This window comes from Typopeltis vanoorti, chromosome 20 (assembly GCF_054136105.1).
Source record: "Typopeltis vanoorti isolate ZY-2024b chromosome 20, IOZ_Tvanoo_1.0, whole genome shotgun sequence".
NCBI classification, from domain to species: Eukaryota; Metazoa; Arthropoda; class Arachnida; order Uropygi; family Thelyphonidae; genus Typopeltis; species Typopeltis vanoorti.
In genome coordinates this window covers 36,191,157-36,218,463 of record NC_143568.1, presented here as the reverse complement: position 1 = coordinate 36,218,463, position 27,307 = coordinate 36,191,157, and the positions used below count along the sequence as shown (strand labels likewise).

At 35.9% G+C, this 27,307-nt stretch overlaps 2 protein-coding genes across 4 annotated transcripts in view; one reads left to right on the top strand and one right to left on the bottom strand.

The window, feature by feature from the left end:
• Positions 1-1,020: 1,020 nt before the first annotated feature.
• Positions 1,021-22,738, bottom strand: ND-15 (NADH dehydrogenase (ubiquinone) 15 kDa subunit). The gene is made up of 3 exons (XM_090409766.1): positions 22,588-22,738; positions 9,515-9,713; positions 1,021-2,164 (listed from the first exon to the last, which is right to left on the bottom strand). Exons 2-3 carry the CDS (start codon positions 9,701-9,703, stop codon positions 2,027-2,029), a joined length of 327 nt encoding a protein of 108 aa, XP_090265892.1. The 5' UTR covers positions 9,704-9,713; positions 22,588-22,738; the 3' UTR covers positions 1,021-2,026.
• Positions 22,739-22,766: 28 nt separating this feature from the next.
• Secp43 (tRNA Selenocysteine associated protein) overlaps positions 22,767-27,307 on the top strand; it is a 267,297-nt gene continuing 262,756 nt past the window's right edge. For 2 of the 3 annotated variants that reach the window (XM_090409764.1, XM_090409762.1), the window contains exon 1: positions 22,767-22,815. The gene's annotated coding sequence lies outside the window, so the exon portion shown is untranslated. Of the gene's footprint in view, positions 22,816-23,110; positions 23,129-27,307 lie in introns of those variants that run through there. The other variant, XM_090409763.1, reaches the window with a different exon arrangement.

Here is a 27,307-nt window from a genome sequence, read left to right as displayed (position 1 = left end):
AAAATACTAAGCAAAAGTGACCCGGAGCTTACTCCACCTTTACTACGGTTGCCCATAAGGTTGGTTATGCTTGCATCCGCCGAAACTTTTAGTTTCTATATTCGGCTATGAAATAACGTTGGATTCAATATCCACTTAATTTGTACCATCATGTATTATATTTGCAGTGTTTTTTCTTTATGTTTTATTGCCGAGGTCTGGAGAGTCATTTTGCTTGTTATCATAGAATTTATGCCGATAAGAAAAAAACTAAAACTGTTCAAACGACTCTTGATAACTTCTTTTGATAAAAAATTGCATAAATAATGTAGGTACAAGCATTTATTGAACATTTACTTTGCATTCATTTTTTTATCTTTCCTAAAAGAGTACCATATAAAACAAATTATTAGTACAGTAACCGATCAGGAATGAATTGTACTTTTTACCATTGATTATTAGATTTGATTAACGCGATTTTGATATATGCGGTAATATTGAGGGATTAATTAACTGCGTTAATCGAGGGATACCTGTATATTAATGACAAGTATTTTTAATGCTATATTAAAATAAATGGATGGAATATTGAGTACATCTGAAAATTGTGTTTAAAAATAAACAATAACACTGACCATTGCTTTTGCACTCCCCTGGGAGTGCAGCCTATCTGATTAGTGTAAAAGGTATGTTAGATACACATGCATATGTTATGTGGTGTAAAAATCCAAAAAACATTATAGAGGAGAATATAGAAAAAGCTGCAATCTTTCACAACTAAATATTATCTATAGCACAAGAAAAAGATTACTCATCAAGATAATACAGCTATCTTAACCTCTAAATGACTTAGGAAAGTACTTATGTTTTAGCATTTTTAACAAGATGTTGGCCTTTCTGGAGAATGATAAACATGTTTTAAATATATTATGATTTTTTAATGAAGCTCATTTTCATTTAGACAGTTGTGAAAACAAAGATAATGAACATTCTGTTTGTTTGTGTGGGCTAAAAGAAAATAGGCTTCATTATAAAATGGGCTTCAATATAAAGTAGTGTTTAATGCCATAAGTATTCTCAATCTCTACAAAAACTTTCAAACTGTGCTATGAAATTAAATTATCTGACTCTGGCACATCAAAGGATGAAGGAAACAAACACATTTTACAGTATAAACCAAATCAAAAGAAAATACAGTAATCTACCATTTATCTGACATTCAAAACAATGACCTTTCAATTAACCAACTTGCATATGAATCAATTTTTCTGTAGAGCATCGTGTAATAGTACTTCAATTATCCGAATTCACCATTCTGATAACTGACAAGTTGGATAAACAGTAGGTTAAATTGCTATGAAACATTCCCGTTCTCAACAAACATAGCTGCATTAATTTGCCAAAGACCTAACAGAAAAACATATCTAGCCTGATTTTTGTGAATTAACTTTATTTTTATAGGAGAACACCTTGATAGAACATTAATTCCTTTTCATTTACAATCTAAATTGTTTCCACACCTATATAATTAAGTGCTGAGTGTTTATCACATTTGTAATTTGTACTGGTTGGAAATCCAGAGAAATGTTAGTAGATTTAATAAATTAATTGTTTGATTTTGGTTTTGTTTATACTATGAAGCACTGTTATGAATAACAAACAGCTAAGCTTATCTATATGTAAACACATTTTACAGTGAATTTCTTTTTATGCAAAAAGTTATTTTAAATGTAAAAAATAATTAGGCTTGTAAAATTCCTTTAATTTTATAACTAATTGAAATAGTTTAACAACAAAAAAATTCTGCATATATCTTGCACATCTTAAACTGTAAATCACACTTGTTTTTGGTCATAAATAAATTCTAAAGAAAGATTTAAGAATCAGACAAATGTATTTATGAGCAAAAGCATAATTTAATTATTAATATTAATTATTAACATTTTTGAATAAACAAAAGTCCATTATAAAATGTACTTTTAATAGGTATACATCTATAATAGCTATAATTATGAATACTTAATACAGCTACTACATTTTTTATGATTTACAAAACTGGTTTTTCACGATATACTTCATCATAACTGGCTAAATTTGAAAGTTTAGCATAATAGTCTTGTTTGGACCGTTCACCACTTTTATATTGCCGTAATCGTTCCTTCTGCATTGCTTCCACACGTTTCATCTAAATAAAAGTGATTAAAATAATTTTTAGTAAAAATCATAATCACATATCTTAATGCATTATTAGCATAATATGAAAAAAAAAATCAATCAGAATAAAATGATTTCATTTTCAAAGCCAAATTCAGGATGCTAATCACATTAAAAATATTATACAATATAACAAACTGTTTCACAATAAATAAAATTTAGGATTTACAGCATAAACTAAAATGACTATATGATGTACCTCATCTCATGACTATATGGTTTTGAAAGTAACTCAATATCTAAGACAAGATTAAACCCAATTATGTCTACTGATATTTTGTAGGATTCAAACAAATATTCTTAGAATACAAAACAAATATTGAAAACTAAGACCAAGTATATAATAAAAAAATTCAAACTATTAAGGGGAAAAAAAAAAAGAAAAAGAACTCCAAGTGAGCAGTCTACAGCAGACTTGAAAAGGGTAGCCTTAGCTGCTAGGATAAAGATGGGCTTAAAATTAATCCCAAATGTTGCTAAAGTAAAGAAGTCTTACTTTATGAGATCAGGAAAGTGTTTCATTGCTGTTGAAAATGGACATTTGGATTTGTAATGGCTTCTATATAAGACTACTGTTTTTGTCCATCTAATTCTATGTGAAAGGGTGTCCAAAGTAATAGTCTGCAGGACCAGACTTACCATGACTGTAGTATATACAGTAATCTATCATTTATCCAACCTTCAAAACAATGATCCTTGATCCTTCACAATTAACCCAACTTGAATGTCTGCCAACTTTTGGTATAATGCCATATAACTGTATTTCAATTATCCAACCCTTCAACCATTAGAACAGGAAATTGACTTCCCAATGAGGAAGTCAATTGGATAAATGGTAGATTATTGTTTATCTATGTTCTTAAAAGTAGATGTTAACAGTTCTTGTTTACTGAAAACAGCTAACTTACAGGTACGATATTTTTGTTATTTGGCCCTATGGCAACCAGATACTACACACTTTCCTCAGCCACCTGAATCAAGATTGAAAAGCAGAACACACTTCCATTTCTAGATACACATCTTCCTTCTTTTCTTCACTGTTTACCAGAAACTGACACATACTGGGCAATATACACACACAAACTACTACAACCACTCAACACAAAACTAGGGGTCATTAATACACTTAAAAACAGGGCTTTGAAGATTTGCTCCAATGAACAAGCACTTAAAGATGAATTAAAAGTTATCAGCAATAATACCTTCCTAAAAAATGGTTACAGCCAAAATACTATTGACAAAATTCTGTACAAGTCCTCACTTAAAAACAAAAATAAACAAAACTATAACAAAACTGTAACCAATCCATACATTAAAAAGATATCTGACAAAATAAAACAGAATACTATAAAAATATAACATTAAAGCCACCTTTAAACTACTTGCAAAATTAAAGAACTTACTCAACACATCCAAGGATCCACTCCTCCACTGGCCCACCCTGGGGTATACCATATTCACTGCACCTGTAATTTTTTTCCTGTGTATAGATTAAATTCAAACAAATAGACTGTTTTAGCATCAGTTCTGCACCACATTTTGAAACCCCTATCTTATAGGTTTATTTCTGATATACTGTTTCATAATATTGTGCCCCTTGAATTTTATCATATGCTCGTCAATGGATTGTGTTTTGGTGTTATTTACCGCTTTTTGAAAAGAACTGTTCAGATGATCCATTACAGGCCTGATTTTATATGCTCTGTCATAGTTAGTGCTATTTCTATCTGGTTGGTCTTCATTGTTGCAAAAGTGTAATTTTTTCAGATATTTTCAAACCTATTTCTAGGCATTACATTTGCAATGTATAGGGAATGCTCATATCTGGATCAATAGACCAGTAATCTCTCAATGATGGCAAAACATGATAACCCATCACCAAATTCACACCGAGATATGCTTTCAATTCATCATCAACGACTGTGTATTGTGTTCAATTCTGCTCACCGTACCATATAGATTCAACTCTTATTTTTCTAACTAAATCTTCAAAGTTAGTAGTCAAATAAAAAATTTCAATAGGCATCAATAAGGAATCTTCATCTCAGTCTCCACAAATACAAACTTCTCCGAAGATATAATCAACATCAGGAAAGCTATTTGGTACCTGTGTATTTTTTTCTCACATGAATGTAGGGCCACTTACTTGTGGTCTATTTTCTGTTTCAGGTTCTGTTTCTGATAATTCCAACGTGTTTTGCGCCGGATCTTCAATTTCAACCATAGAAACCCCTGCATCCATATCCTGAGTTATATAAGGGGGACCAGAAAGTAATCAATTATTTTTAATAGGTCATTTTTAGCCGATTGTTTTTCTTAAATAACACATAAATTATTAAATTTGATTTTTATTTAAATATTAGCATTACTTTTTTATTTAAAAAAATCTGGGTTTTTTTTTTTTTAATTTTAGATTTTTTTTTTTAACATGGCAGACTTTAAAGTTGAAGAGCACCATTTACGTCATAGTATGCTGTTTTTGTTTCACCAATGAAAGAATGTTACCAAGGCTACCAAAATCATTTGCTCAACTTATGGAGACATATTGAAGGTTAACAAATGCCAACGATGGTTTAGGAGATTTGCAGAAAAAAATTTTGTCTTCTAGATCGTCCTCGATCTAGAAGACCTCTTACTCTAGATGATGATGCTCTTAAGACTCTCGTTGAATCAGATTCAAAACAAACCATACAAAAATTAGCAGAGAAACTTAATTCATCATGGTCAACTGTCCAAGAGTATTTACATAAGAGTGGCAAGGTTCTTAAACAGGGTGCATGGGTACCGCATAAACTGTCAGAAAACAATAAAGCACAGAGACTGCGATTTGCAATTCATTGTTGACCAGACAACAATATGACCCCTTTTTGGAACGAGTCATAACTGGTGACGAAAAATGGGTGCTGTATAAGAATAATAATAAACGCAAAAAAACAGTGGCCTTCTCCAAATCGAACTGTAATTCCAACACACATAAAGATGGACTTCATCCACAGAAGGTTCTGTTGTGCGTTTGGTGGGATATTCATGGAATTATTCATTATGAACTCATGGAACAAGGTAAGACTATCACAGCAGCCATCTACTGTGAACAATTAGAGCGAATACATCAAGCATTGTTAATCAAACATCCTGCACTTGTCATCGAAAAGGGGTAATTTTGCAGCAAGATAATGCAAAACCAGATTCTGCAAGAATGACTCAAGAAAAAATTAGGCATTATGTTGGAGGTTAAATGGATTTTTTACAACACTCAGAAAGAATTAAATTAGAATTTAATACTCCTATATTTCGTCCTAGTCACTAGGACATCTACGGGGATTACAAAAATAATTAATGTAACATGCACACAAAAACTTACAATACTAAGTCCAACCACGTGGGTGACACTAAAGTCCTACTAGGTGGGGCGCCCTCTAAGGGCAGTAGTAGGTGGCCTGGAATGTAAGGTGGGACCTCTGGTGATGAGTGTTTCCCAAATCTTCGGAAGCTTAATGCAACCGTATTTGTTAAGATTTGGTTGGTTTCTGAGAGCTGCTGCTGCTGCTGCTTCTAAGAAAAGTCTCTCTTTCTTGAATTTGCTGTGGTGGAGCATGGTGGTTTTCTTCCATGATACTCTGTGGGTGGTGTCCAAAACATGGTCAGCCAAGCCTGAATGGCCATAGTTGTGTTTAGCGATGTACGACTTGTGTTCCTCCAGGCGGATGGATGCTGATCTGCCTGTCTGTCCAAAGTACGCAAGCTTACAGGAACAGGGTACTTTGTAAACTCCAGGCAGAGAGAGAGAGGGGGGAGCTGATCTTTCGTAGAACGGATTATTTCTACGGATCCGTTCTACGAAAGATCAGCTCCCCCCCCTCTCTCTCTCTGCCTGGAGTTTACAAAGTACCCTGTTCCTGTAAGCTTGCGTACTTTGGACAGACAGGCAGATCAGCATATATCCGCCTGGAGGAACACAAGTCGTACATCGCTAAACACAACTATGGCCATTCAGGCTTGGCTGACCATGTTTTGGACACCACCCACAGAGTATCATGGAAGAAAACCACCATGCTCCACCACAGCAAATTCAAGAAAGAGAGACTTTTCTTAGAAGCAGCAGCAGCAGCTCTCAGAAACCAACCAAATCTTAACAAATACGGTTGCATTAAGCTTCCGAAGATTTGGGAAACACTCATCACCAGAGGTCCCACCTTACATTCCAGGCCACCTACTACTGCCCTTAGAGGGCGCTCCACCTAGATAGGACTTTAGTGTCACCCACGTGGTTGGGCTTATTATTGTAAGTTTTTGTGTGCATGTTACATTAATTGTTTTTGTAATCCCCGTAGATATCCTAGTGACTAGGACGAAATATAGGAGTATTAAATTCTAATTTAATTCTTTCCGAGTGTTGTAAAAAATCCATTAAACCTCCAACATAATGTCCTCACAGCACTTAAGCCTCTACACAAGAAAAAAATTAGGCAGTTAGGATGGGAACTTCTACTACATCCCCCATATTCATCATATATTGCCCCTAGTGACTATCACTTATTCAGGTCCCTCAAGAAAAAATTAGGCAGTTAGGATGGGAACTTCTACCACATCCTCCATATTCGCTAGATATTGCCCCTAGTGACTATCACTTATTCAGGTCCTTAGAACACAGCATAAGAAATAAAACCTTCTGTTCGCAAGATGATGTCCAAAGGAGTTTGATATCATTTTTTGCCTCCAAAGAAAAAATTTTTTCAAAAAAGGAATTCTAAACTTAGTAGATCATTGGAATAAGGTTATAATTAACGATGGCGATTATAGAATTGAATAATGTTAATGTGTTCTTTAATAAAATTTATATTAAAAACGTAGTTCAAAAAATTGATTACTTTCTGGTCCCCCTTATAAATACTGTTCTTTCTCATTGAGTTCTAGCGAGTCTTCATCATCGCTATTTTCTGCTACTAAACACTGCAAAAGTTCGTTATCTTTTAGTTCAAACTACTTACACCCTTTTCTCGACATGTCTGTAATGATAAAAAGACAAATAAAATACAAAAGTGGGTAAAATAAATAAATAAACACTGATTACAACGAGTAATTTATTTATAAAATGCGACCCTTTACATCCACAGGGACAACAGTGTCCCTTTATGTTTTTACTAGTTTTTATGGAATATTATTTCAAAATTTTATTGAAAAACAATAATACAATTATTTACTGCATTTGCCAGTGTAGAAGACGCACCCCCTTTTCTGTATACATTTTTTAGGGGAAAAAAAATTTATCACTGAATGTTGGTCGATTGGTAGAGTCTCTGCTACTAATGGCTCACAAAAAGTTAAGAAAGTTTGAGCGTGGTTAGTAGTTGGAAAGGGACCAATTTTTCGATGCTGTTGGCACACTCTCCCTCGATGAGTCTTTGGACTCCCTGGAGATGTATAATAATAATAATAATATTATTATTATAATGAATTTACAGTATTTCAAATAAAGTAATAAGTAGGTCTACTTTCAACAAATACTTAATACGCAATTACACGTAGCTTGTATGCAATATTGTTGCAACGGCTACATTTTTCAGCAATAATTTGCCAAGAAATTTAGAGAAAATTTAAATGAACAGGAACACAACTGTGATTGTCGATAACTGCGCATGCGCATCCACTGAATTCTACGTAACTGAAATGATCTTGCACAGCGCAAGGAAGCAAGAAAGAAAATACGTAACTCGAAACAGAGAAAATATCCAAAAATGAAAAAGCTGAGTATTGGTGTACAAGACACACCCTGCTTTTCAGATCTATTTTCAAAGAAAAAAAAGTGCGTCTTATATGCCAGTTCCTTACCATCAAATGAAAATATTACATCATAAACATATAACAAACAATATTCCATGAAGAAACACTTATGAAAAGTTCTGAATACGTCGTGCTCTGAACATACGATTTGCCGCAAAGCTTTCTTTTGACAGGTGCCACTAACGTAGGGTTTCCAGTAATAAAAATATGTTCCAGATTACGCATTTGCTAGAAAAAAATATTGACCTTCTTTTGGTTTATGTACACAATCAAAATTTTATGTGGGGGACACATATGTCCTATGGTCATGAACGGGTTAAAGATTAGAGATCACAGAGGGTATCAATGGTATAACGATATAAAAATGATTGTATTAGGAAGGAACTTAACATTGTTAGCATTCAAGAATGTATGAGCAGGACTAATCTAGGCTGGTATTGGTCACTTTAATTGAATGGGAGAAGAAAGGTTAGCAAAACAGGTTTCTGATATAAAGGTATCAGGAAAAAGTCCCAGAGGAGGACTAAAATATTAGACACAAGTGATAGACTAATTTGGAGGAAAACTGTTGATAGGAGATTAGTAATAATGTAAACTTAATCATGCAGTAGTATCATAGTAGCCTGTATACCCCTTGAAGTACATATCAAGAAATTAATGATGATGATTTATTTGGACGAATCTCATCTATTCTTGTCTTTTTTTTTGTTTGTTTGTTTCAGTAACACCAGTTATATGGACACCTAATACATGGACCTAATGCTACCTGTTCCACTTTTCTTTTTTTTGTTTTTTACATTGTTGATGTCTCTTTGACCTCCTGATATAGATTAAAGTTTGTTCTAGTAGCAGACTTTTTGCACCTGGTTCCTTCAGGAAAATAATGGTGGTATTGTTTAGCTATGCAACATCCCAGCTGGAAAGTAATTCCATGATGTTGTTATATCGTTTTGTTTAAGGCGATAAGAATATAATTTTGTTGGCTAAATCTGAAATTTACAGCCCACCCTCATCTGTTCAGTATCCAAGCGGATACCTACTAAGGGGCGCACCACAAAAAGATGAGGATTGGATATTAGGTTAGGAGGCCAGTTGGTTTTCCACATTCATTAAATTTCTATGTTGGAGTCTGTCTGCTCCCAGTTATCTAGCTTTGACTCATAATACCTAATCTCCCAACCAACTAATTCAGAATCATCTTTGGTCCCAAATAATAACAGAGCTAAATGACAAAGTCAACTATGTGGAGAGAAATATAACACTTAAATAATCCCCCCAAGTGTTAGTCATAGTATTTACAGATTTAACTCAGAGGTTCGCTATTCAGAGAACAATGAATTATCACGCACATAGCATATCCAGTGTCGAGTTAAGTTTGGTGGGAGTACTGAAGTATTTCTACCAAACTTAACTGAGCTTTCGATTCATTTATATTAATGAATCAAAAGTAATGAGGAGTCTGACAAAAGTAATTTCTGCATTGTTGATATCGTCACTGCTTGCTTAGTTCTAGTACATACCTGACAACAAAAATACTAACCTGTTTAACTGCTAGTGTACATTCACGAAAATCATCAAGTTCATCTTGGCATTTTCTAGCTCCCATCTGCAAGCCATATGCTTCTAAGCAGTCAGTGAGGTTTAATTCAAAATCACGGCAACGACTATTGGTTTGAACATTACCTGGAGCACTGATCAGATCCATGAATGTTGATTTTATAGGTGCCATCCTAATATATCTGCAAATGTAGACTATATTACACATTTAATTAATAAAAAAATGATTGATATTTGTATTTTTTTTATATACAATCTAAATTATCCAGCATCCATTTGGAATTAACAAAAGGTAACTCCTCTACCCTTCTCAAAGATAGCCCAGTACAGACTGGATAAATTAAGTCATCTAGTTCAGTGAATGTTTATATATTAAACTGATATATGTGAACGCTCCAAAGTTTATAGCATATTAGCATAATTTTTGTGTAGGATGTTAGGAAGAGAAAAGAAACCTACTAAAACTTTCCTTAAAGTGTTAAATGTTGTTTAACATTTAAACATTATGTGAAGAAGGCTATTCCTAGTAGAGGTGGACAGAATGAAAGGGTGACAATGGGAAAATGTCTTGATAAGTTAGAAATTAGAGGATGAATGTTTATCACCACCTACTTAATTTACTTTACCCATTTTAACAGTCTTAGTCTACCAGAAAACAGATACCTACGAAAATGCTGATTGGGGAGGGGGGGGGGGACATCAGGCAGAAATAGCATATCCATGAAAAAGGATCAATTAACCATATTTGCCCTCTTGTGGACTACATCAGATATTTTAGAAAAGTTAGTAGTGTACAATCTAGAATGTAAGAACAGTATTCTACGATCAGATGGATTTGAAACTTTTATAGGACTGTGAAAAGGATGCTTTTGGAGACTAAGGAGGCTGAGGTAGGAAAGGCCAAGTATATCAGAGACGCAAAGTAAGCTCTTTTGATATCTTTCTTGAAAGAAATAAAGACAAGACTGTGTTTTGGTAACAATGTAGTCGACAAGATTATTCTAACCATCACACTGAAAAATAGAAAGATCAGCGTTAAAGGCATTAAATACTGGGGATCTTGCCACAAGAGAACTTGAAGCTTGGATGTTTATCATAGGATGGGGTAGTTTGCTAAACAAGACTCTTGATTTTTAACCAAGAGTCTCTAAACAAGACTCTTGGTTAAACATCACCATCTGCTCTGGATGTGTCAAGATGACCACTTGGGTCTCCTTTCCTTCATGCTTACATGATCAAAATACATCATGAAAATTATGGAAACAACTACCGCGTTAGAGTAAAACTTTAGTTTAATATAAACCAAAGTAAACACCCTATGTTTCAACCTTCACATTAAGGTCATCATCTGGAGTATACACATATATACAAAGAAACAGGCTGCACTACAATCTACATGGTATGCTAAAGTAAATGACTAACCTTTAAACCTATTGGCCTGACCTCTGGTTTTTTAAAAAAACCTTACCACATCAATGCTAGAGTCCTGTTATTATTATCTATTTGGTTACAAAAATAAATTAGGCTGGAAAGCAACATGTTCACACAAAAAAAAATTACTTATATAAGTATACATATAGATTACAACAAACTGGTATAGATAGAAGCCGATAAAAGCTGAGAGTCCTAAAGTCAGGGTTTGCTGGAAAACTAAGTTGGCTGAATGTGTGCCATCCAAATTTTTGGGATTTTTATGCTACCATTATTGTTAAGATTAGAGTGGGTTAATCAAAATTTCACATGCTTCTTTAAATTTCCTTTCATACCAGGTTTTTGTATGATGTAAAGAACAAGTACTTTTCCAATCAATTTGGTGTAGGGTGTGAAGAGCGAGATCTGAGTTAGTCATGGATAGGGATTGTACGTCCAATTTCCCCAACATACAGTCAGTTACTTTTTCATTTTTTTAATCAGAGGTCAGGCCAATAGGTTTAATGGTGGGTCAGTAACTTTAGCATATCATGCAGATTGTAGTGCAGCTTGTTTCTTTATATATATATGGGTATACTCCAGATGATGACCTTAATGTGAAGGTCAAAACATCAACTGTTTATTTTGGTTTATATTAAACTAAAGTTTTACTCTAACGCAGTAGTTGTTCCATAATTTTCATGATGACCATCTGGGTGCTGAAATGAGAGATCACTGTATATTATTATTTATATAAAATTAGACATGCTCCACTTCCTTAATATTATGATTATCATAACTTCATTTATTCAAAAGACTCATCTTGGGAGATCCTACTTTCTCTCTCTCTCTCTCTCTCTCTCACACACACACACACACACACACACACACACACACACACACACACACACACACACACACACACACACACATGTAGAGCTCATCATATCGTGACTTAAATGCATTCACTGTCTCAGCATTCATTACACTTGCAGGCAATGAATTCCAATTACATACCACTCTCCAAGCAAAAAAAAAAAAAAAAACTTATTCCTCACCTCCACTTTCTCCCAACCTTCTTGTTCTCTCCCTGTTTACACCCATTCTATGAAAAATCTCATCCATATTAATCTGGTAATTACACCTTATCAACTTATATGATTAGAAGGGAGACAAAAGCCTATTATTATCTATTTGGTTACAAAAATAATTAAGATGGAGAGCATGAGCAATTAAGCTTGACTAAGATAGTTTCCAAATACCAGAAACCACCTTAGTCAATCATCTCTTCATCCTTTTGAAAACCCAGTGACCAAATCTGTGCAAAGTAATCCACATGCAGTCTGATCAAAGCCTTATACACATACCAGCCACTGAATTAGAAACTCATATTTACTACCATGTTGGACCTCCTTTAGTCCAAATTACAGCACATATGTGGTTTGGCATAGATTCCACAAGGTGCTGGATAACAGGAATCTTCAAACACCTTGCATGATGGATAGCAACATTGTCATCCATGAAACAATTGTCACCTGCTGGATAAGAAAGCCAACATTACAGGATGGACTTTATCTGCAACAATGTTCAAATATTCCTTGAGACCTTCCAGCAATATCAGGGAAACTGTTCCATACCAACAGAACATGCCCTACATCACCACTGCCTCCAGAACCTCGAGTTGTGTTTACAAAGCAAGCAGGGTTCATTACTTCATGGGCTCCCACCAAACTCTCTGCCTACTGTCGGTACATAACAAGGTGTACTGTGACTCGTTACACCACATGACTTTTTTTTCCAGTCTTCCAGTGTTTCTGACACCACTGTAGATGAATTTTCTAGTTCTTCATATAGGCATGTAACTGCTAACACATATCCTCAATTCCTTGCACACAGTCAACATTAAATGCTTCGATCAATTGCTACGCAGGCAGTTCTGTTTGTCTGTACAAGCCTTCTCAGATGACAGCAATCCTGACAGATTGTCTACTATAGTTACACCTCTTAGACAAGCACCGAGAGTTAATTTTCCACTGATTAAACACCCAGGAAATCTTATCTTTTGAGAAGTTAGATCAGTTGTTTTCAAAATCATGGCTCCAGCCAGAAGGGCACCCACATTAAGCCCTTTATCAAATTCTGAAAGACGATGCAGGGAGTGCCAAACAATTTTTTGGATACCAGGCTGATCTGATCATGAGAACTGTATAAACCAAATTCTTGTCTCATAGATATTATTTTATGTAACAGCATGAAAATAAAATTAAGTGGAAAACCAAAAATGCTAAAAAATTCCATTAACTGGCAAAAATTATAATTGGTGGGAGTGAGAGAGTTGAGGAGTTAAAAACACTACTAGCACCACTGTCATCACTCCTACTAATATATAATAATATATATATATCATATATTATTATATATTAGTAATGTCTTCGATTAGAAAAGTCTAGGTTCAATTCTCGTTGTGATGGGAGGAATCTTTATATGGATTTTTTCAATTGAAGGTGAGTTAGCCAATCTCACACAGAGGTAGCAAGGTTTTTTCCTCACGGAAACTGGGGTTTTTCATCCCGCATACAGACAAATTGGTCCTTCAGAATACACACAATTTACAGACAAAAAATACTAGTGGAGGTGGGCAGTAGATGGTGTTGATGATGGTAGTAGAGGTTCGATATAATGGTGAAGATGGAGAGTTGTAGTGTAGGTGTCTTCCCTCGATGAGTCTTCGGACTCCTTGGAGGTGTCACGAAAATAATAATCCTTTGTTTTTTTCCCATTGTGATCAACACTCTTGACAATTACTGACCAGCAGTATTCTTAAATAGATGCCTAGATGTGGTGATGCATGTGACCAAGTATTTTGTATATATGCTGCATAAGTGACATTTATAAACATCTGCATAAAAGTTTCTAGTTCAGTGGCCAGTATGCATACAGAAGAATTATAACATATTTATTCCTACATGTCAGTGTTCTCTACATCATTTTCATAATGCGCTATGCTGTCCTCACAATTTTAGCACGTCTTCTTCAAGATTTCAAGTTCTTATCCACCAACATCCCCAAGATCTCTCATTTTCTGCACTTCCTCTGAGATATCCCAACCAATCTTATACTCTGCATCCCAAATTTGAAAACTTACTCTTTACTACACTGAACTGGTAACCCTATTCATTATCACATTCAGAAAGTCTATTCAAGTCCACGTGCAAGGCTATGATTAGTACAACATCCACTGTACTCCTCATAGTTCTTTCTAACTTTGCATTATCTGCAAACAACTGTACACCACCATCCAAATGGGCTTATTGGAGGCCTGAAATAGCTTGAAAATGTTCCATGTTTGGTCTCTAGAGCAGAATTTCCAGAACATCTGATCTCCATGGAGTTAGAGACTCATTACTGGAGGTATACACTATTACACACAATACTCATCTAATGCTTTAAACTGATTCAATGTGTCTACATTCATAACACACTCAGGCAATGCATTCCACTCACCAACCACTCTCCATGCAAAGAACCTGCTCCTCACACCTCCTTATAGTTCTTGTTCTACTCCCCTCTCCCATTCTATGAAAAATCTGTTCCATGTCAACCTGATAACAACCAATGACTAGTTTATATATCTCAATCATACCCCATCCCACCCCGTTCACACAGCTTTCCAATTTAGACCACTGATAACTTTTGTGAATCTTCTCTGGATCCTTTCCAACATATCTTCGTCACCATAAAAACCTGGTGACCAACTCTGTGCACAATAATCCATGAGGCCTGATCAAGGCCTTATACAATGGCATCATAATCTCTCTATTTCTGCAAGTCAGGGTCCTCTGCATCATTGCCATTATCCAATGTGACATCTTCACAACTCACGCAATGTGACCACTGGAATTTCAGGTCTATGTCCACAATTACTCCTAGGTCTCTCATTTCTACTTCCGTTAAAGTTTCCCCACCAAGTGCATACTTTGCATCCCATCGTTGCTTACCAAATTTCAAAACCTCACGTTGTGTAGTGTCAGAAAGATAAGTGATATTTTGAATAATAATTGGCAGTGTTTCATGAATTTAGGATTTTATTATCTATTTTTGACAACAAAGTGTGTCTGCAGGATTTTTGGTGTGAATTCTGCCAGATTTATTAGTCTAAATTGCCTTTTTAAGTATAACACAATGGCAGCCATGAGATCAACCACATGGTGATGAGTAGCTTACCTAGATAAGTCTTTGAGTCATGGGGGTCTTGGGATAATAATAATAAGAAGAAAAAGAATAATAACATGTATGAAAAACAGGTGCATTTTTCAATTAAATTAATCTTGAAAGATCGGAATCTTCCTCATTTGGAAACTTAATGTTTATTATCCCTTGTTATAAGCCTCTTGTTTTATGCATTTTTGATATATGTGGTGAAAACACAACCTCTGCATATAACAAGAGTTACCTATACTTGTATATGGAGGCACATGACTTCACAAGCACACCTCTTTTCAGACATGTGCAGTACACCCCAAGTTACATAAGTTATGCATTTCATAAACCTTTATGTAACTCGAATTTTACGCAAGTCAAATTTGTAAATTACATACATACAATAAAATGTTCAATAGCTACTCATATCGCTGTCTTACATTAATTTTTTTTGACATTAATCAGATATTTTTCAATTTTAATATTTTTCATTTTTGGAGTGATTAAAAAAAAATTCAATTATAAAAAATATTTGAATAATATACATACTATAAATATGAAAGTATGAAAAATAAATAATATAAAAACAAATTGAAAAATTCATTTTCAAATAAAAAAACGTCTTGTGACAGGTAGGTTGGCTGTTCTGTGAGAAGTTTTACCCCTTTTGATGTTGAAGGCTGAGGGTAGTCGGGGTCACCTGAGTTGTCATCCTAACTTTGTTGTGAACGGCATCTCACAAACATGTCTATAGTAGATTGTGTAGTCACACACTTCTTGTACTCGTAGATGGCTTGTAGCTAGATACATTGGAATAGATTATGGCAGCTAACATTTCCGAACCACTCAGTGTTCGGATCAATCGATTCAAATTTTGCTAACGGCATGTCTATCAAGTTAAAAACCTCGGCTAGTCCCTTCGTTGTAAATTTCTTTGTCAGGTGGTTCAATTGACTTAGTATTTTATTCGGAATGCCTCCAACTAAATAAGGTCATCATTACTTAGCTTCAACGTGACTCAAAAGAAGCTTGTTAATGTCACTGTTATCCACTTCCAGCTCTAAATGCTGTGCCAATTGCGCACACGTTTCTGTCGCCTGCTATAATTCTTGTATCGACTCAGCACCCGTATCAGTCATTGTTCTCCTTCTGTTAAATGCTTAAAATTATGGACCATAATTTTTCACGGAAGGTAGACTTCCGTGAAATAGGTAGAATAATGCCCTTAATCAATGGCCTTGATTGCTTGGGAAAATGTACACTGCAGATGGTAGGCTTTAAACATTGCAATAACGCCTTGATCCATAGGCTGCAATAGTGAGGTGGTTCTTGGAGAAAGGCAAACAACTTTTACTTCAGGATGAAAGTCATCCAACTCTTCTGGATGACTGGGAACATTGTCCAGGAGGAGAAGCACTTTAAACGAGATTCCTTTCTTGGCACAATATTCCTTCACCTGGTGAACGAAGTGGTTATTGAACCAGTCTCCAAACAGCGCACATATAACCCAAGCCGCGGTGTTGGATTTCCAAATCACGGGCAGCATACTCACGTTAATGTTCTTAAAGGTGCGTGGTCTCTGGGAATGGTACACTGTAAACGGTTTAAGTTTTAAGTCCCCTGAAATGTTGCCGTCAATTATAACAGTGATCCGATCTTTTGCAACCTTGAATCCAGGCATAGATTTTTCCTCTTTTACAATAAATGTCTGTGTTAGCATCCTCTTCCAAAACAGAGCCGTTTCATCGACATTAAATATTTGCTGAGGCAAATATTCCCCCTCCTCAATTATTTCTGCCAGAAGTTCGGGAAATCGACTTGCTGCATCTCTATCTACACTTGCTGCCTCACCTGTGATTTTGATGCTGTGCAGATTTGTACGTTTCTTGAATCGCTCGAACCATCTGGCACTAGCTTTAAGCGTACTCTCTGTGTTCATGATGCCGGCCTGCTCTTTTAAATCCTTATATAAGGACATAGTCTTCTCCAGGATAATCAGTAAATTTAACAGTATCTGCTTCTGTGTCAGATCATCGATACAGTGAGACAATTTCTTTATCTCTGATATCGGGCCCAGCCTCTTCTTGGCAATAATTGTGCCCCTCAATGCTGCCGCACCTTTCGTGCTTTCAACAATGAGAACTTTATCCTTCACTATTGTATTAACTGTTGAAATAGGTCGATTTATTTCCCGAGCTATTGTTGATAGAATTTTCCCACCTTCATACATATGAATTATTTTCAACTTTTCTTCTGAAGTAATTGCAGACCTTTGCTTTTAGATTTATTACCAGCGCATTCGGTTTTGTGTTTGCATTCCATTTTAAGGGTAAAAAAACAACAAAACTAGCAGTGATAACAAGTGACTGAGCTAACTGTGCAAGGAATATACTACTGTACTGCAATAAGGCTGTCAAAGCCACACCTACGCAAAGCAGCAAATGTGTTCATACGTGCTAGTAGATTTATTACATAACTGCGAATTTACATAAGTTGCGTGTTACTTAACTCGCAACTTGTAACTGTATATTGCCATGCATTATGGGAAGAGTCGTTATTAAGACAAGTTTTGACCTTTACCCACGTCTCAAAGTCTAGCTTACACTGATGAGACCTCAATAAAGGTCAAGATGGTCTGGGGAGTGACTTTTCATATGATGGTTCATAATATATGCTCACTTCACTAAGATATATCGACCAGGTGTATGTAATATGGTACATAGTGCTGCTGCTGCTACTACATTATTATTATTATTCAGACCTCATGGAGTCAAAAGACTCATCGTGGGAGGTCCTTCTTAAGAACATAAAGTCTGTCAAGACTCATCGAGGGGAGGTCCCCCCTAAGAAACACAAAGTCTATCATACCACTCCTTAAACTCATTGACCATTCTCGCTCTCACCACTCCATCAGGCAATGCATTCCACGGTTCAACCACCCTCCACACAAAGAAACCACTCCTCACCCTCTTGCTCACAGTTTCCTTTCGCAACTTCCACGGATGGCTTCTTGTCATCACTCCTTCCTGCTGTTCAACCAAGCGAAAGAACTCCCTAGTGTCAACCCTGTAACCACCTCTCAACAGTTTAAAAGTCTCAATCATATCACCTCTCCTTCTATCCACCAACCTCTGCAGTCCACATTCCCTCAGCCAATCCTCATAACTATCCTTGTACAGTCCTGAAACCATCCTTGTCATCCGTATTTGTATCCTTTTCACAGTTAATTTATCCCCTTCAAATCCTGGGGACCAAATCTGAGAACAATAGTCTAAGTGTGGTCTGATCAGAGACTTATACAACAGAATGAAAACCCTTTTATCTCTGCAGGTCAGTTACAGCAATCCTCTGTGTTACCTTCACCACCTTTGCAATATGTCCCCTAAATTTCAGGTTTCTATCAGTCATCAACCCACAGATCTTTTGTCTCCACTACTTCTTCCAGCATAACTCTTCCCATAGAGTATGCAGCATCCCATCTATGTTTCCCAAACCTCAAGACCTTACATTTTGATGCATTAAACTGACACGCCCATTCATTTGCCCACCTATCTAGCTTATTCAAATCCTCTTGCAGGGCTGCCGCATCTGCACTACTACTAATAATCCTTCCCAGCTTCGCATCATCCGCAAACAACTGAATATCCCCTTGCAATGTCATTGATATAAAGGTTAAACAATATAGGTCCTAGTACTGAGCCCTGTGGGACCACACTTGTAGCCCTCTGCCTCCTTGAAACTGCTCCACTATACACAACTCTCTGATACCTATGAGACAGCTAATCCTGAATCCAGTTGACCAATCTGACATCTAGACCCATGTGCTGCAACTTAAATATCAGCTTATCATGTGGCACCCTGTCAAATGCCTTTGCTAAGTCTAAGAAAATTGCAGTATATGCCTTTCCCCCTCATCTAATGTTCTTGTAACTTTATTATAAAAGGCTAGCATATTGCTAAAACAAGAGCGCCCTTTCACAAATCCATGTCGACTCTCACAGATAACATTACCCTCATCTACTCAATGTTATATACAGTCCCTCACTACTTTCTCCAAGATCTTAACAACTACTGATGACACAAAGACTGGCCTATAATTACACACTTCCAGTCTGTTACCACCCTTATGCAATGGCACTATATTACCTTCCTTTCATTCCCTGGGCACCTTTCCCGCAGCCAGATATTGGATGAAAAGAGAGGGAGGGAGGGAGAGAGAGAGAGAGTTGCATAAGAATGAGGTTAAAGAGTCATTGCATAACCTGGATAAGAATTCAGCAATAGGGAAAGATGGAATATCAGCATGTATGCTAAAGTAATGTTCAGCTGAGCTGGCTAGGCCTTGGACATGATTGTATAATTTGAGCATAGCTCAGAAAAGATACCACAGGAATGGAGAGAATGTATGATAGTTCCATTGTACAAGAGTGGTGCAAAAACCGATGTGGCTCACTTCTGACCTATCAGTATCTCTGGTGTGGTGTTGACAGACAAGCTATAGTCAGCAAGAACAGCATGGGTTTACTGAAGGGAGGCCATGTTTTAGTAATATGTTCATATTTTATAAGAATGTTATGCAGAGTTGGATAAAGAGAGTAGATATAACTGTGTTATTGTTGGATTTGCTAAGACATTTGATAGAATATCACATGAAAGGCTGTTGCATAAACTGGAGAATACGGGTTTGGAATATAAACTCTTGACCTCAATAAACAGACAGTTGACAGACAAGTATCAAAAACTGATATACAGTGGTTATCAATCTGGCAGATTTAAGGTGACCAGTGGTGTATGCCAGGGATCAGTCCTTGGACCATTGTTGTTCCATCTATACATTAATGATATTAAGAAGAATCTAACAGGAGATGTTCAACCTGTTACTGATGCAAAGATAGACAGGACAATCAGGAATGTTACTGATATCGAGTAGTTACAGAAAGATTTGAAAATGCTGGAACTGCAGGCATGTGAAAATGGCTGTCCGTTTAATGCTAGTAAGTGCAAATATGCCCTTTGGCATGATGAGATTTCCAATGGCATATTTTATTAGCAGTCTCTTTCTTTTAAGGTTACACAGTGATCAGCATTCATATTTACAAATTTAGGGACACAAAACACATGTTGAAATTTTACTTATTATTAATAAAATAACACTTGACGTTTTGACCCCTGTATTGAGGCCATCATCAGAAAAATACATGTGTATATGAAGACAAGCTAAATGCTCTTGCACTCTACAAAGTAAATTGAATCTATGCTGTTAATTGATCTTTTACTTAGCCTGACCTCTAGTGGTAAAAAAAAAACAAAAAACACACACAATAAACCCAGCTAAAGTCCTCCTGTACTAAGCTTTTCTTCTAGACTTGTACCGTTCAGGTTGCTATTGAATGTTAAAAAAAAAACTTCAAGTCTTCTTGTATGGAGATTTTTCTTTGGCTTGTTCTGGTTGCTATAATGGTTGTAAATGGGTCTTTCATATTCTTTTAATGGTTAGACTGTAATTTTTGTTTAGATTAAGATTGTGTTTGAGCATTTCACATGCTTCTTTATAGGTGCACTTTACTTTGTGGAGTGCAAGAGCATGCATTTTTCTGATGATGACCTCATTACAGGGGTCGAAATGTCAAGTGTTATTTTATTAATAATAAGTAAAATAATCATTTCAACACATGTGTTTTGTGTCCCTAAATTTGTAAATATGAATATTTAATTAGCAGGATTGTGCTACAATAAAGTGATAAGGCTCAGGATCTTGGCATTATAGTGGATAGCAGTTTGAAGGTCAAAGGTCACACATATAAAAAAAACTGCAAATACAACTTAGAGGATAAAGCTTTTGGCAAGGTTATAAGCATTAGCAAGACTTAGCAAACTGGCAGATGATGTAGTTTCAGGAAGAGAATGTGAAGGGATTAATATTTTCAGAAAGGGCAGAGAAGTTAGGATGGAGAAAGGTAATGCTGATGATAGAAGATGAATTACAGCTAAAAAGAAACAGACAGGTGAATGAGTGGCTGCTCATATGAAGCAGTCTGGTGTGAGATTCAGGCTAATAAGTCAAAATATATGGCAGACTTCTGCTATAGGCCAGGGAGTTTCAGGGATGATCCGGAAAGCATGAATCAGCAAATTAGTAAAATAAGTGCAGGTCAAGTAATTATTATGAGGGGGACTTCAACCATGGAGATATAGATTAGAAGGAAGAAAGATCACATAGCAGGAAGAAAATGGAATTTATACACTCGCTGAGAGATAATTACTTGAGGTAGCATTCGATGGATGGGACTTGGGGTGCAAGAGTATTGGACTTAGTCCATAGGTTCAGAAGAGCTTTCCATAACCAATGTTGCCATTGCCACACTGCCTCCAAATGGGAAGGTGGCACAAAGTCTTGACCTGGGTGACTGTACAACATGAGAAATGTTCTGTCAAGAAGAAGTATATGTAGAACTACAAGGCAAGTGATTATAGCAAAATTAGGAGGAAGGTTGAAGCTGTGGCGTGGCATAAAATCTTGCAAGGAAAAGATGTTAGCAGTGCATGGGAGATAGTTAAAAAGCATTTAGAGGAAGCAATATCGAACTTTATACCCAATGTAAGAAGAGTTAATCAGGTAGAAGTTAGATGGATGAGCTGAAGAAAAAGAAAATGTTGTGCAGGGTATATAAGGAGAAAGGTAACCAGCAATCTCATGAACAGCACAAAGGTCAAGCAAGAAAGATGACCCACATGGTGGTAGTGTCACGTCAGGTGATGTCAATCATCTAAGATTTCATAAACTGCCAGTGGAATTGAAACTGGCAACCAGGCAGCTTGGAAGATAAATTTTGGAAAGAAGCCACAGCTGTGAACCTCAAAAAATTAAGCCAGTTCCTAAAATTAAGTTGAATGAGTGAGTTTTTCGCAAGCACATGTGACATTCATCTAAAGGCGTACAGAAATACTACAATTTTCAAAAAAAAAAAAAAAAAAAGATTATCCAGATAGAGCAAGATTAGGTGCTTTTACTAGAATGCAACTGAGGAGATATTTTCCTACACCATCAAAGGCTTAAAATATACGGGATGAATTTTCATTCCTAGTAATCATTTAAATGTCAATAAAAGTACAGCACTACCCTGAGAATATCCAATTCCTTTTCAGTAAGAACCGACTCAACGAATAGTAATCAGGGGATCTGGCAGCTATTCTGTCTGAGACGACAGTGAAGAAATGTTTTAAGAATTTTATGTTGAAAGAAATACTTTATCTCTGCCACTTCTTATAAACGATAGTCTTACTTTTAAACTTTATTTGGCATGAATACCCTATGACTTTGAGAAGCTACTGGATCAAAGTAGATTCTTTGAAAATTTTGCTACGTTCCGTACTATTAAAATGTTAGTCAAAAGCTGTTCTAAAGATTTTTTTCTAAGTACCCTAAATACCGTTATCCTTCATTACCTTTCCGTAGATGACAGTCTGATAAAAAAAAAAATGCTTTTGATGATGCTTGAATTCACAGATTAAACGAAACACAGATCTATTAACAAACCAATTGCAGATTATTAATGTTACTTAAGTGAAAAAAAATAGTTCGAGAGTATGTGTGAAAAGAGCGTCCTCTAGCAACCTGCAGGCTGCTGTCACAAACTAAACGAAATTAGGACGTACGAGTGTAGTTTAAGAGTGGTAAGTTTTTATTTATATTTATCCCCCCCCCCTCCGAATATATGGGTGTTTGCTTCACTCATTAAATGTATTACGTAATGTTGATAAGTCATTTTAATGATGAGTAAAATAAACATGCTAACAACAAACATATTTTTAGATTCGGTGTCCCCTCCCCATGCAGCTCATCGCATTCACATATGTGTGTGCATTCAGACGATGAATTTGTTTAGTTTTCTTTAAAATAAATATAGTATTAAATTATACTTGACAAGAAATTACATCCTTGTTTAATCCTTTGCCCAAGTAATCATAAATATAGTCTTGATCTGTTGTGAGTTTCTTAATTGTATATATATATATATCTTTTGATTTCTTTTGAGATTTAAGAACTGGAATATTCCCATAGTACACTTTCGTAATGTTTCCTCTTACTTTCATGGAATGCTTTTTGTACCACGTAGACAGTTTTCAAACTTTTTGTTCTCTTCCCACCTGCCCTTTGTTAAACGCTTATCACGTGATTTTAATATAAAATATGACCCAGCTTGTAATGTAAACAGCTTACAAACCAAATCAAATTGCATTGATGAGGATGATACTGAAGTGATCACGAATTGAAATTCAGGAGATAACTACAGAAGTGTTAAAAACAAATCATTATCAAGATGTTATAATAATATTGATGAGTAGCATCCCAAGACTGTGATGAAATCATATCCCGATTATAGTACTAATCCAGATATGATTTGGTTCCTTGGGTTTCATAGTAGAGTACAGTAAGTGCTGCATTGAATTGAGAGCTAGAGTAAGCATGATGAGGATAAATTAAGAGTTTGTGGGTTACAAAATTTAGTAAATTGGGATACTGCTGAAATGGCTTTTGGCATGTTCAGTGCACTAAGTTATTTCATTTATTTTCTTTTTCAAATTTGAAACTATTTGAGGAAAAGTTTAACTTGATGCAGAAATGTTTGAAAATAATATTTTATGTGAGTTAATTCCTTTTATTATAATTTTAATTATAAATGTTTGAAAAGTCGTGATGTATATCTTAATGCTGTGCTACCTCACCTACTGATATAACATATACTGACTGTCTTGCCACATAAGCAGAACCTGTTGTCAATGGCACCCTCTTCTTTAATTATGGCTACAGGATGGCCATAATTAAAGAGGTGTTCAGAGCCCTGTAGCAAAAAATGTATTGGACAAAATTCAAAACTTGGTTGATTTGATGTTTTATGGTGCAAAGACATTAAGGATCACATTGCACCAGGACATAGGCCACAGCAGTACATATGGTAATTGGTTAGTAGGATGATCACAAACATCCATTTGGTGGGAGTTGAACCTGCAGCTGAAATGGAGAGTGGAAATGGCCGGAGAGTGGATATGCTAACCAGGCTAGCATACACTCTGGAACATGGCATTTTTATTTACAGAAGATAAAAAATAGTACAAAATTCTGCCACTAGGGGACATTTGGCACTATATATAAGCACATGGTTTTTGATTAATTAAACAGTAATGGCTAGAAGAGACACAACAAATCAATTTTCAAGTTTGTATAAGTTATTGATGTGGTTCAACATAGCCTCCTTTCAGATGTTTGAAGAACTGCATTCTGTGAATGACATTTTCTACAACAAAATGCAGCAGATCAGCATTGATTTGCCTCACACACTGCATCATTCTGTCTTTTGAGGTTGCTAAATCAGGAACATACACCATGTGTTTCAGATGGCTATGATTTTCTAAGATCTGTTGGAAATGCATGATTAATCACTTCGTGTTCTCTGAAGAGTTTTTTGCAACATTCACTGTACTGGCAATTCAACGTGAGATAGTCCATCCTGTATGAATATGGTAGAGTAAAGGCATTTTCACTGCTGCAGTTGCGGAATAACAAAGTTGCAGAGCATCTCTCTCTCTCGATACCTAACATCAGAGGTGATACAAGTCACTGATCCTATCTGGCGAAGTTCTTCGAAAAAGTACAGACTGATAATAAACAATGCAGTGAAACCATGCCACAATGTGACTTTCAATGAATGTAAAGGGGGTCTGATGGAACATGTGGGTTATTTGCAGTTCAAATTGCGGCAATTGTGTGAGTTAACACTACCGTTCAGATAAAAATGGGCCTCATCACTTTACAAGATCTTTCATGACCGTGCATCATCCATCTCCATTCGAGCTAAGAATGTCTGGGCAAACTGCAGTCAAGTTTCTGCATCACCATGAAGCAAAGCTTGAGTATGGAAGATCTTGCAGAGGAAAAAACCTCGGCATTTAACATTGAATTTTCCACATAGTTGAGTATGGTATATTCAGTTACCTTCATATTGCCGAGTACTGCTGAACCCTTGTGCTGTGTTCATTACATCTTCCACAGTGGCAGTTGTAATCATCAACTTGTTGAGGAATAATCTGTTTGTGCCTTCAAACAGAAACATCTTACTGCTAAAAATCTGCTATTTTCAAATCATTTTTCTAAGATTTGTTATTATCATTGGACCTTTCTCCTATCCTTCAAATGCCAGAATTCTTGAAGTGCAGCATTAGTGTTACCACTTTGTTGATAGTAAAGCTTGACTAGCAACACATGTTCCTGTAAGGTGAGATCCATAATACTTTAGTCTTATCAAAATGACACGAATCTGTTTTGGCCTTCCTTATATCCACCAACTCATCAGAAGAAACAGTGAGATTATGCAAATATCATGTGCTTATAGTGCCAAATTTCCCCTTGTGGCAGAATTTTGTACAATTTTTTTATCTTCTGTAAAAACACCATGTTCCAGAGTACTAACACAAAACTTGATTGAACTATGTCCAATACATTTTTCGCTACAGGGTTCTGAACACCTCTTTAATTATGACTACCCTGTATGAGGGTGGTCTCAAAAGTTCTCAGCCTAACAATGAAAAAACAAATTTATAATTTCAAAATTATTTTTATTTTTCAACATAATCTCCCTTAAGACTAATACATTTATTCCAGCGATGCTCCAGCACCATTATCACGTCCTCCTTACTGAGAACCACTATAGTGGTTCTCAGTAAGATCTGCAAAATACTCCTCCTACAGCTGCAATCACCTCTTGATTCGAAGAAAAACGCTGACCAGCGAGGAAGAGTTTTAGTTTTGGGAAGAGATAGAAGTCAGAGGAGCCAAATCTGGGGAATATGGTGGATGTTCCAACAATTCATAGTGCAGATCCCTTAATTTTCCCATTGCCAAAACACCTTTGTGGGCAGGTGCATTGTCCTGATGAAAGATGATTTTTTCCTTCTGCAAACCGGGTCTTTTTTCATAAATTTTTTCCTCTAGTCTGGTTAGAAGATCGGAATAATGTTCCCAGTTATTGTTTTACCCTTTTTTAAGATAATTAATAAACAAAAATGCCTTTAGCATCCCAAAACATTGATGCCATGACCTTTTCTGCTAATGGAACCGACTTTGTCTTCTTTGACACTGAACAACTGGCTTCTGTCCACATTTGCAATTCTTCATGCAAAATGTATCCTACACATTATTTTTGAACTGCCTATAGTCTCAGCATTTTCACGCAGTTTGACTCTGCGGTCATCCAGTACCATATTGTGCATTGATCAGTGATTTCTGGTTGTTACACTTTTTGGACGTCCTTCACATGGATAATCTTCAAGGCTTGCACGGCCACGTTTAAACTCGGCAGCACATTTCTTAATTGTCGAAAACAAAGGAGAAGAGTACCCATAAACTTTTATGAACTTGGAATGAATTTTTTTGCCATTAAACCTTCTTTCACAGAGAATTTTATAACTGCATGATACTCAATTTTATCCATTTCAAGGGATACAGACAACATTTTTGTTTCAGACAGCTGTATAAAAACAAACTATTTAATAGAATGACTTGCAATTTCACATTGATGCTTATGACAGATGTACCAACTTAGAAAAAAAAAAAATCCTGCCAATAGTGTTGCCATCTATGGTCGAGGCTGAGAACTTTTCAGACCACCCTCGTATATAAAGAGAAAGAGATAAATCACTAAAGGAATTTTATAGGATCGATGTGGGAGAACATTTTCAGTAGATGGTAAAACAGAAGACTGCAAGGGATTATCCTTATCCTATTCTAAATAAGTTTGGCTAGTGCAAGTTAGTGTCGGCCATTCTGAGATCAGGTGAATCACACCTTTGAGCTAACTAAGGCATGCTACTATATATTGTAAGAAGTATTTCTTAATCTTTCTTATAGATTGACTAATATTATTATCATTTTTGGTAATCTCAGTGGAGTCAACAGACTCATTGTGGGAGACCCACTCAATCAGCAACATATCTATCATAATGAGCTTTGAAGTTATTTACCTGCATTTATAATGCACTCAGGCAGTGCATTCCACTCACTGACAACTCTCCACATAAAAAATCTACTCCTCGCACTCTTCTTCACCACGTCTTTATACAACTTCCAGGAATTGCCTTTCGTTCTTCTCATCTTAACATCCACTCTTTT

What these genes read in the sequence shown, in the direction of transcription:
- ND-15 (XM_090409766.1), bottom strand. Translation starts at nt 9,703, where the DNA reads ATGGCACCTATAAAATCAACATTCATGGATCTGATCAGTGCTCCAGGT. An exon ending in GTACACTAGCAGTTAAACAG is followed by an intron (nt 2,165 to 9,514) that starts GTTAGTATTTTT and finishes ACTTTTATTTAG; the next exon opens with ATGAAACGTGTGGAAGCAAT.